The sequence below is a fragment of the Myotis brandtii genome, unplaced genomic scaffold (genome assembly GCF_000412655.1).
Source record: "Myotis brandtii unplaced genomic scaffold, ASM41265v1 scaffold233, whole genome shotgun sequence".
Taxonomy (NCBI): Eukaryota; Metazoa; Chordata; class Mammalia; order Chiroptera; family Vespertilionidae; genus Myotis; species Myotis brandtii.
In genome coordinates this window covers 363,202-374,999 of record NW_005358773.1, presented here as the reverse complement: position 1 = coordinate 374,999, position 11,798 = coordinate 363,202, and the positions used below count along the sequence as shown (strand labels likewise).

The following is an 11,798-nucleotide window of genomic DNA, read 5'->3' as shown; positions in this document are numbered from 1 at the left end:
CTGTCTGGGAAAAAATAACCTCGGGCAAGGATTTAAAAAAGAAGGAAAAAAGTAGAATAGTGACTGTTTCCCCCCACATATCCATCACCAGCTTCATCAATCTGTGGCCAATCTAGGCCCACCTCTCCCACCCACTCTTTGCTCCCATCACTTTTGTTCAAATCCCAACATCAGATCATTTCAGCCACACATCTCAGAATGCACTTCTAGATGATAAGGACTATTTAAAAAACACAGTCATGTTTTTTGAGTTGGAGAATTTGTGGTCAGATCTTTTTGTTAAACAATGGCTATTTCTGGAGGTAAATATGTTACTAGCTATGGATTTAGTAATTCATGAATAGCACCTGTCTTTGTTCTGTGCTGCTCACCTTTGTGTGCAACAGGCCACCCAGAGATCTTGTTAGAAATGCAGGTTCTGGTTCACTGGCCCTGGGGTGGGCCCGAGAGTCTGCCCTTCTAACAAGTCCAAGGTGTTTTGCAGTGGTTCTGTGGACCACCTTTGAATAGTGGGTCCAAGTGTGTCATCTTGGGATGTTTGTGCAGTGGCCACTTCCACAGGAGCTAGGAGCTTATAAACAATGTCCACATAGACACAGGAAAGGAAAGAGACCAGCCTCTTATGGAACATTACAGTCACAAGATCTTCTCTAAATAAAGGTTCTATGGCCACAGAAATGCTCATTGAGGGGGAGGAAATGTACTATGTTCTGTTTAGTTTGTATTTGGGTGAAATTTCCATTCATGTTAGGAGCTGGCTTAGAATCCTCCAAAAAGCCGTCCCACAAGCTCCTCAGATCTTAAGACTCACATCAGGATACTGAGAGCTGAGGAGGCAATGGGACACCACTGTGTTAGCCTTGTCTGATCCAGGGTTCCCCTTAAGAATCTATATATATAAAAGGCTAATATGCTAAGTGTCCAACCGGTCGCTATGATGCGCACTGACCACCAGAGGGCAGATGCTCAATGCAGGAGCTGCCAAGCTGCAGTGACTTGGCAGTGGCAGTTCACAGGTGATGCACCCCAAAACCAGAGAGGAGGGAGCCCGATTCCTCGCGGGGCCGTGTGATTCCACCTTTGGCCATGGGTTATGTTGTTGCTGGGGCACTATTGGCCCCAAATCTGGTTTACTGCACACTTCCGTTTGCGTTCCACACCCTGTACGACAGCAACTTTGCAGAGTGCCCTCTCGCACTCCGGGACCCCTGGGGGGATGTCAGAGAGCCGGTTTCAGCCTGATCCCCGTAGGCCAGGCTGAGGGGCCCTACCTGTCGATGCAGAGTGCCCTCTCGCACTCCGGGACCCCTGGGGGGATGTCAGAGAGCCGGTTTCAGCCTGATCCCTGTAGGCCAGGCTGAGGGGCCCTACCTGTCGGAGGGACCCCACTCACTCCGCAGGTGCCCTTCGAGCCACAGCGCCACCCCAGGTGCAGCCAGTCAGGGAGGGACCACAGGAGGTTGGCTCCAGGACATGTCCGGCCCATCTCGACCAGTCCTGCCCCGTCAGCCACCTTCTAATTAAATGTATCTGTCTTATAATTAAATGTACCTGTCTCTACTCCTTCAATCAGTGCACAACCTTGCAAGGCTTTCTTGCTCAAACAACACTCATACCATGTTGGATGGAGCCTGGGTGGCTACATGAGCAGACAGCCTGGCCTAAGAAAGAGGGACACTGCATGCCGGTCCAAAGATGAGGGTCACAAACTGAGCCTTGCCTGCACATTGAGGGTCTGCCATAATGTGACTTTTGTTATCATCACCCTCACCATGGGAGGAGCTGGAGGGAGTATCTGTGCCCTTCCTGCAGAACCCATTCTCCTGCTTGGGAGGCAGTGACATGTAACGACACAGGGAGGGGCTGTTTGAAGGCCCTCTCCTGTCAGGTACCAGCAGTGATGACAAAGCCACCTACAGGTGCTCTTTACTCTTCTACCAATGGCATCAGCACCGCACAGAGGCAGCATTACCTGCTTGAGATCAAGCGGCTGGTGTAGGCCACAATGAGATCCAATCCCTGCTTTGGTCACCTGCAGAACCCCCAGTTAACCCTGAATTTTCCAGGTTTTGATGCCTTCAGAGCTCAGCTATTACTTTGTTGTTTGCCAGTAGAATTTCCCTTCTCAGAAGCCAGAATGTGCATGTGCTGGCTCCTGGTTTTAACATCTTGATGAAAAATTCTTAATAACCAAACAGGTCTGCTTGAGGGACTTGGTCACCTCTGGAATAAGGGCTGGTGGTCAAGTCCAGGCATAAGATTGTGTACTTACCTCTGCCACATCGGCCAGGGATCTGGACACAAATGAGTCTCTCGAATTTCCATCTAGCAGGCTGGGGCCCAGCAGGGAGGTGCCACTGTGGGTCCCCACTGGAGTCGGCAGCATCTTTCGGCCTTTCTCCGAGATGAAGCTCGCTGCCAAGAAAAGGAGGATCAAGCCCTGAGATGGCTTGGTCAGCTCCGGGCGAAGGGAAGGATCCTGAGGGCTGGAGGTAGCCTCGCCAGGCCCATGCGGCCATTTATCTGCACGCTTGCACACAGTGCTTGGTGTGGAGCTGTAGCCAACCTGGCTTTTCTCAAATGAGGAGCCTTGGAGGGTCCTCAGAAGCACATATAAGTAGGCCTCATATTATAGGGGCCCCTCAGTGCTCTGCTGTCCAGTCACCACTCCCACCTCCAGGTAATGTGGTTTCCCATTTTTCATGATTTGTATTTGACTTTGCAGAGATCTGTACTGTTCTATATAGACCTCTTACAAGAGGAAACACTCATCGGGTGCTGGCTCCCTGTATCACCCAGACCAGAGCGCACATTCTGGGCCATCAGGTGTGGCGTCCACACAAGGTGCTGACCCTGTTCAACATGTGTACAGCACAGCCCCCTGCGGGGCTGCAGTCTGATGGCCATGTGCACGTACTGGCTGCTCTCTAAAAATGCAAAGCGCACGAATCCCAGACATGTCCCGGAGCCCCTCTTACAGAGGACATTGAGAGCATGGTGTCTTTCGCTAACATGCCCTTCCCATCACACAACGCCTGGTGCCCAATGAGGATGAACACATCCTGTGAACGTGCCAAACTGGTCAACATGTCGCAAGACAGCTGGCCTGTCCACATCAGAATATTTTACTGAGAACAGAAAGAGGGAAGCCAATGTCTTCTACCCTGCCATTGGTGGCAACAGCAGAAGGCCCTAGTAGGGGAGGGGCCAGGACAGCTGGCCGGATTAGAGAAGAGCACAGGGGACTGTGTGAGGAGATAGACGGGGGCTTCATTGCAACTGGGCTGTGGGTTACAAGGATGTCACGTTTGCCAAAGCTCAGTGAACTGCACACTGGAGATCTGGACGTTCTCCCAAATGTAAGTGGTGCAGAAAAAATAAACCCTGGAAAACTAGCAAACAGTCCTGGTGGGGGTTCTGCCAGATGGCAAGGAGAATCTAGGCTCTAGTCCCCCACCAAGTTCACCACGTGGAGCCCTGCTCGTCCCTGCTGGTCTAGGACAGAGACCTGGGCACCCCCCACAGACACTCACCAAACAAGCTGCCGAGGGACGAGTCCGTGGGGTCGCTGGGGCACCACTGGGGGTCATGGGTGGGGGAGGCAATCCAGTCTGGTTGGGGGCTGCTGGACGGGGAAGGAAGACTCTTGGAACTGTCACTGCCATTTAGTTTTGCTGGAGAAAGAGGGACTCCTTCACCTGTCAACCAAAATCCTGGGTCAGAGACGCCACGTGGGGTGAACAGCACTCTGCTTCTCCAACCTGCCACGAAGGCGGCGAGCAGCACAGCTGTGTGCCACTGGACTCTGGAGGTCCGGGACTCTGCTTGGATCCCCACAATGATCAACAACACTGGTCTGTGGAGGGGATCCCCTACAGCAGGAACACATACCTATCTTAGGGGACGACAATGGCCACAGCTATCACTGATGAGCCAGGCGCTATGCCGAGAGCTTCACCTAAATCCTCTCGTGGTCGCTTACAATAGCCCTGTGAATTACATGCTATTCCCAGTTCACAAATGAGCCGGTGACCTGCCCACAGCCACTCACTACTAGCCTGTGAAGTCAGCTTAATCTGAATTCATGGCCTGACTCATACCAGCAAGTGCCAACCACACCACTGCTACAGGATACCAGTCCAGTCCCCTCCTGGAATTTGCAAAACCCAAAGGCATTCACCTAGATTCATGACCAACTAGGACAATGGCTCATCCAATCCTGTTGGTCTCAAGGCCAGGAGCAGTCCCACCAGACCATACACAGCTGTAGGTCCTATCTGTACCTTGTTCACTGGTGCTGCCTCTGCCTCTGCTGGGCAAGGCCATATAGGTGGCAGGTGCAAAAGTGGGAGTGGAATGGGAACATACCCAGCAGGTTTGGCAAATGCTCAGATGGGAGGTCAAGGGCAAGCCTGGATCCCCCGTCCTAATGGGGAATTGATTCCAAGAAGGGTGTGCAGGGGCAGCCTGTTCCTTACCGTACTGGCCAGAGCTGATGGCGATTTCAATGATGGAGTCGCTGATCTGAGTGGCAGGCTCTCCCTGCGAGAGCACGTCCTCAGGTGGCCCGGGGAGAGAGATGTCCAGCAGAGCAGAAACGTTAGGCGGAGAGAGCCGAGTGCTGGAGCCCTCCGCCAAGGGCAGTGGGGTGGAAAGCCCATTGTGCAGAGGAGCCTTAGATAGCTCAGTTAAGGAGAGGACAGGTGAACCCTGGTGGGAGATGGGAATTGTTCAGATACAATGGATAAACCAATCCCCTAATAAGGAACAAAAATCAACCTCAACCCCAAAAGATGGTAACCAAGTGATGGCCAAGTCAACAGAGAGGCAGTGACCATAGCAGATACCTCTTCCATTCTAGTATGAAACACATTAACTTCTCCAGAAACTACTCTGGGGATGCAGAGTTGGAAGGCCAGGCCAGGGGGGCCTTGGCCACGATGCCCTGGACATCTGGACCTGCTTTCCCTGCCAGCAAGACAGCTGGTAACACCCAGGCAGAAGGTAAGTGCCAACAAGTGCTGCCAGTTGATGATCTCCTCCCCTTAGCCCAAGAAACTGATCTTTCAGAACTGTGTCTGAATCAGCCAGCCACGTGGAAGGGAAGAAGAAACCTGAGATGGAAGATGCATGCTCCTTTTATCTAGGCAATGGGAGGATAAAACTATTGGATGTCCGAGTGTCCTTGTCACATCCTGGCAACTCACGGCAGGGAGGCCAGTTCTGCTGGCAGGACCATGAGCACGGGGACTCAGCACTGGAGGGGGGCTCTGGGGCAGCTATTTTGCTCAGCAGCCAACAGCACACTCTACCTGGAAACCTTCCGTCACTGGCTCCTGCTCAGGCCTCGAGGGGATGCTGATGAATGGATCGCTTGTACCCTACAAGAAAAGTACACCATGAATGCCTAAAGCCCTTACAATCAGCATGCCAGAACTCTGCCCAATGGCTATTAAGCTCCTGAGACAAGAGCTGTTCCTCTCCCCAGCTTCCTAACAGCCGACATTACAGGAACCCATTGAGGTCCAGGTTGGAAATCTCTTCCTGTGAAGACAAGCAAGCTCACTGCTTCCAGAAGGTGGGCCAGGAAGTCACTGCACTTAAGATTATCAATTCAAAACCTCATAGTCCTCAGGCTGGGCTGGCCGTGAAACCAGAGCACTGAGAGAACCGGAGAGGAGTGGCAGTCAGGGATCACTAGGCCCACTGTTGGTCCACTTGGTTAAAGTTCCTTCTCAGACCAAGCTGACATCTGAGAAGTCTGCTGACATACAGATCTTGCTTACCTCAGTTCTGGATTCTCCAGTGTCACCCAGCAAACCTGTCCCCACTCTGTCTCCTTCCATGGTTCCCCCCCTGAGCCACGCAGAGCTCACTCATGCCCCAGCCTCCCTGGTTCTGTGACTCCCCTCTGGTCATCAGGCCCATCCCACTCCTGAGGCAGAATTAGAGTCCAGCATGACATCAGCCCCATTATCTCGGCTCCCATCCCTCTGGAGAGTGACCGACCGACCCATCCTGAAAGCTGGTGGTAACTCGGAGAAGCCCTTCTAAACACTCACCCCCACAGTGGGGATGGGGTCGCCATTCTGGAGGGTGCCAGTGGAGTCCTGACCCGAAAGGGTAGCTGCTGCCTCATCTGAAGACAGTGGAGAGATGCCAGACAAACCCTCAGCATCCAAGACAGGGAGGGGGCTCCCGGGGATGATGCCGGCACTTGTAGCTGCTAAGTCGACAGCACCTGGCAACAGAAAAGACACTGCCAATGGGAGCTCTACTGACATCCCCAAACATACTCCGCAGCGCTCACAGGAATAGCCTCTCCCTCACGCCTCATTTCAAGGCAAGGGAAACAGATTTCCTGTTCTCTCTGGAGGATAATGAGAGCATGGTTTGGGGGAAGAAGAAAACAGAAACATCATTCACAAGCCTCACGTGGTGTCTGTCACCATGCCGGTCACAGGAACTTACTGGCCAGGTGGCCTGGGGCCTGGGGCGGAAGGACCTTGGGCATGATCGGCCGAGACAGAGCCGCTTTGGTGAGGGAAGACTGGATGGGCCGGAATGAGCCTCTACCTGTGAGGACAAAAACAGAAGCAGCCGCATCAAGCCCACTTGCCCCAGTGCTCTCTGACGGCACGGCAGGTACTACAAAGGGTCGGCTTCACAGCCAGTTGGGACCATGGAAGCTGAGCCAAGGGGACACCACTGAACATTCCAAAACTGTGCTAACTTGGGGAAGTCAGAGGTCAAACGGGCCCCCAATGAGGAGAAAGCTCTGCACCCGTGGTAACAGCACCACTGTGGCCCGTGGGGGCTGCTGAAGAGGGTGCTGTCAGCACTGTCATTCCCCTGGAATGGCCCTTTCAGGGTGATGCACACCCAAGTGAAGCTACAAGCTCCTCTGAAGCAATGAGAGCATCAAATCTTGGATTAAGATTCTGCTTCTGCAATTGGGCTCTTTCCTACTAGGTTTTCTGTAGATGAAAAGAAGGCACAAGAAAAAGCAATATGTGAAAATCAAGGCTGATTTAAAAGCTAAATCACAGAGTTACGTGTTTCACTGAATAATTCTCACTGAAGTAAGAAAATTTACTTCAAAGAGCCAGGGCCCCCATTGACCTTAGAGATCTACTTATGAAGGCCAGAGTTGTATATTTTTTTCCTAAAATGCCTGACAAAACACACACACACACACACACACACCAAACAAACAAGCTCAAAACAAAAAAACACCTGACAAGACATTATACAGACAGGGTGGACTGAACTAGAAGCATCCCCCCTAACATGTGAAAATCAAGGCTGATTTAAAAGCTAAATCACAGAGTTGTGTGTTTCACTGAATAATTCTCACTGAAGTAAGAAAATTTACTTCAAAGAGCCAGGGCCCCCATTGACCTTAGAGATCTACCCATGAAGGCCCGAGTTGTACATTTTTCCCCTAAAATGCCTGACAAAAGAAAAACACACACACACACACACAAACACACACAAAAAAAAACCAAACAAACAAGCTCAAAACAAAAAAACACCTGACAAGACATTATACGGAGAGGGTGGACTGAACTAAGCGAAGCATCCCTAACAGGGCTACCTGAGCCCACCTTTGAAGGAAGCTGCCTGCGGGCACCTGTCAGAGGGCCATGCCTGCCTGGCTCAGGGCACACTCAGTTTCTGCTGATAGAATGGACAAAGGAATGCTGCAAATGTCACCCCAACAGCCATAAAAGCGAATGCCTGTCATCCCCAAAGACGAGGCCACAGGAAAGTAAGGAGTGAAGAGCCAACCCCAGGAGACCCAGTGCTTACCGGTTATGGAGGAATTTGACATGATAGAGAAGGAGCAGACGTTGTGGGACTGGTTTTCAGAAGGTCTAGGAAGCAGGGTTCTCTGTGGAGGGAAAACTGCCAATCAGGTAATAAAAATCACTCAGGAAACCAGCAAAGACTTGTAAGGGGATATTCCAGACAACAGTGAACTGAGATTGTAAGCAGATGGTTCTGGGTTCTAGGGCTATTAACACAGAGCGCCTGGGACAGTCTGAGGATGGCTATGTCCTGTAGACCCAGCGAACTCTGAACATCGGGTCCTCTCTGAAAAAAATGCCGAGGGATCAAACCTTCCTGCAGGGAAACTGGAGGAATGTCAGAACCATCCACTGTTAATTCAGAATATTCTTACGGATTTGGATGGAATGCAACTAGTCATATATATATATATGTGTGTTTATAACCACTCCGTGTGGACTATTAAAAAAGACACTCATATTCTGGGCCTCCTCAAATTTGGGGTGTAAAAATAAAGTTGCTGCCTGTAACACAGACAGGCTAAAGGCCTGAGGCCTTCCACCCCATCTCACAGTCCCAGTGCCCACCCCTTCCTATCTGCCCAGGACTCCTATGTGTGAATAATTAAGTTCTAATGTGAAGAACACCATTTAAAGAAATTATATTAGCCCTGGCCAGGTAGCTCAGTTAGAGCACCATCCCAATATGCCAAGACTGAGGGATTTGATCCCCAGTCAGGGCACATACAAGAATCAACCAATTTAAGTGGAACAACACATTGTTGTTTCTCTCTTTCTCTCCCCCACCCGGCTTCCTCCCTAAAAATCAAATAAAAAATTAAAAAAAAAATAATAAATTATATTAATTGCTCAAACTGTTATTCACTGAAGTTAAAACATTAACAGAAAGTATCTGTCAACCTAAAAGTGTCTGAGGACCTCTGGCTCTGGGGCACAGCTGCATCTCCACTAAAGCACAAGGGACATCTATCTCCGTGCCCCTCAGAGGCGCCCCCAAAGTGTTGGCAAAGAGTAGAGGAGGTGTTACTGGGGCTGCAACCTCGACTGGGCCATTAGGTCCGCTTGGATGCTGCTGCTGCGGCAGGTGACCTGTTAACTAGGTGAGGAGCTGCAGATGTGCCGGCTCTGCTCCACATGCACTTTCTGAGAGGACTAACTAGGGGAGGAACATTTAGGCTTTGGGGCCCTATGTTCTGTTACAGCTACTCATCTTCACCCTGGTGGTGTGAAAGCAGCTGTGGGCACTAGGGAAATAAATGAATGTGAAAATCAAGGCTGATTTAAAAGCTAAATCACAGAGTTACGTGTTTCACTGAATAATTCTCACTGAAGTAAGAAAATTTACTTCAAAGAGCCAGGGCCCCCATTGACCTTAGAGATCTACTTATGAAGGCCAGAGTTGTATATTTTTTTCCTAAAATGCCTGACAAAACACACACACACACACACACACACCAAACAAACAAGCTCAAAACAAAAAAACACCTGACAAGACATTATACGGAGAGGGTGGACTGAACTAAGCGAAGCATCCCTAACAGGGCTACCTGAGCCCACCTTTGAAGGAAGCTGCCTGCGGGCACCTGTCAGAGGGCCATGCCTGCCTGGCTCAGGGCACACTCAGTTTCTGCTGATAGAATGGACAAAGGAATGCTGCAAATGTCACCCCAACAGCCATAAAAGCGAATGCCTGTCATTCCCAAAGACGAGGCCACAGGAAAGTAAGGAGTGAAGAGCCAACCCCAGGAGACCCAGTGCTTACCGGTTATGGAGGAATTTGACATGATAGAGAAGGAGCAGACGTTGTGGGACTGGTTTTCAGAAGGTCTAGGAAGCAGGGTTCTCTGTGGAGGGAAAACTGCCAATCAGGTAATAAAAATCACTCAGGAAACCAGCAAAGACTTGTAAGGGGATATTCCAGACAACAGTGAACTGAGATTGTAAGCAGATGGTTCTGGGTTCTAGGGCTATTAACACAGAGCGCCTGGGACAGTCTGAGGATGGCTATGTCCTGTAGACCCAACGAACTCTGAACATCGGGTCCTCTCTGAAAAAAAATGCCGAGGGATCAAACCTTCCTCCAGGGAAACTGGAGGAATGTCAGAACCATCCACTGTTAATTCAGAATATTCTTACGGATTTGGATGGAATGCAACTAGTCATATATATATATATGTGTGTTTATAACCACTCCGTGTGGACTATTAAAAAAGACACTCATATTCTGGGCCTCCTCAAATTTGGGGTGTAAAAATAAAGTTGCTGCCTGTAACACAGACAGGCTAAAGGCCTGAGGCCTTCCACCCCATCTCACAGTCCCAGTGCCCACCCCTTCCTATCTGCCCAGGACTCCTATGTGTGAATAATTAAGTTCTAATGTGAAGAACACCATTTAAAGAAATTATATTAGCCCTGGCCAGGTAGCTCAGTTAGAGCACCATCCCAATATGCCAAGACTGAGGATTTGATCCCCAGTCAGGGCACATACAAGAATCAACCAATTTAAGTGGAACAACACATTGTTGTTTCTCTCTTTCTCTCCCCCACCCGGCTTCCTCCCTAAAAATCAAATAAAAAATTAAAAAAAAAATAATAAATTATATTAATTGCTCAAACTGTTATTCACTGAAGTTAAAACATTAACAGAAAGTATCTGTCAACCTAAAAGTGTCTGAGGACCTCTGGCTCTGGGGCACAGCTGCATCTCCACTAAAGCACAAGGGACATCTATCTCCGTGCCCCTCAGAGGCACCCCCAAAGTGTTGGCAAAGAGTAGAGGAGGTGTTACTGGGGCTGCAACCTCGACTGGGCCATTAGGTCCGCTTGGATGCTGCTGCTGCGGCAGGTGACCTGTTAACTAGGTGAGGAGCTGCAGATGTGCCGGCTCTGCTCCACATGCACTTTCTGAGAGGACTAACTAGGGGAGGAACATTTAGGCTTTGGGGCCCTATGTTCTGTTACAGCTACTCATCTTCACCCTGGTGGTGTGAAAGCAGCTGTGGGCACTAGGGAAATAAATGACTGGCTGTGTGCCAATTAAACGTTTAATGAAAACAATAAATGGAAAGACAACATACTGTGTGTGATTCCATTTATATGAATGCCCAGAACACGCAAAACGACAGAGACTAAAAGTAGATTTGTGGTTGCCAGCGACTGACAGAGGGGGCAATGCAGGTAATATGTGCAGGGTTTCTGTTTGGGGTGATGAAAATGTTCTGGTATTAGATAGTGGTGATGCACAACCCCGTGAATATGCCAAAAAACCATCGAACTATATACTTTAAATGGGTAACTTTACATGAATTATATATCAAATAGAGGCCCAGTGCACGAAAATCGTGCACTCGGGAGGGTCTCTCAGCCTGGCCTGCGCCCTCTCACAGTCCAGGAGCCCTTGGGGGATGTCCGACTGACCCCCTAAAAATCAAATAAAAAATTAAAAAAAAAATAATAAATTATATTAATTGCTCAAACTGTTATTCACTGAAGTTAAAACATTAACAGAAAGTATCTGTCAACCTAAAAGTGTCTGAGGACCTCTGGCTCTGGGGCACAGCTGCATCTCCACTAAAGCACAAGGGACATCTATCTCCGTGCCCCTCAGAGGCACCCCCAAAGTGTTGGCAAAGAGTAGAGGAGGTGTTACTGGGGCTGCAACCTCGACTGGGCCATTAGGTCCGCTTGGATGCTGCTGCTGCGGCAGGTGACCTGTTAACTAGGTGAGGAGCTGCAGATGTGCCGGCTCTGCTCCACATGCACTTTCTGAGAGGACTAACTAGGGGAGGAACATTTAGGCTTTGGGGCCCTATGTTCTGTTACAGCTACTCATCTTCACCCTGGTGGTGTGAAAGCAGCTGTGGGCACTAGGGAAATAAATGACTGGCTGTGTGCCAATTAAACGTTTAATGAAAACAATAAATGGAAAGACAACATACTGTGTGTGATTCCATTTATATGAATGCCCAGAACACGCAAAACGACAGA

General features: G+C 49.8%; 1 protein-coding gene across 1 annotated transcript in view; it reads right to left on the bottom strand.

The window, feature by feature from the left end:
- The window catches only part of CRAMP1 (cramped chromatin regulator homolog 1), a 65,652-nt gene that overhangs the window by 1,913 nt on the left and 51,941 nt on the right, over positions 1–11,798 (bottom strand). The window contains exons 14-20 of the mRNA XM_014539988.1: positions 9,574–9,655; positions 6,472–6,576; positions 6,063–6,241; positions 5,313–5,381; positions 4,479–4,710; positions 3,534–3,698; positions 2,273–2,415 (exon numbers count right to left, since the gene is read on the bottom strand). Of these exons, the coding sequence (XP_014395474.1) occupies positions 2,273–2,415; positions 3,534–3,698; positions 4,479–4,710; positions 5,313–5,381; positions 6,063–6,241; positions 6,472–6,576; positions 9,574–9,655 (975 nt within the window). The remainder of the gene's footprint in view (positions 1–2,272; positions 2,416–3,533; positions 3,699–4,478; positions 4,711–5,312; positions 5,382–6,062; positions 6,242–6,471; positions 6,577–9,573; positions 9,656–11,798) is intronic.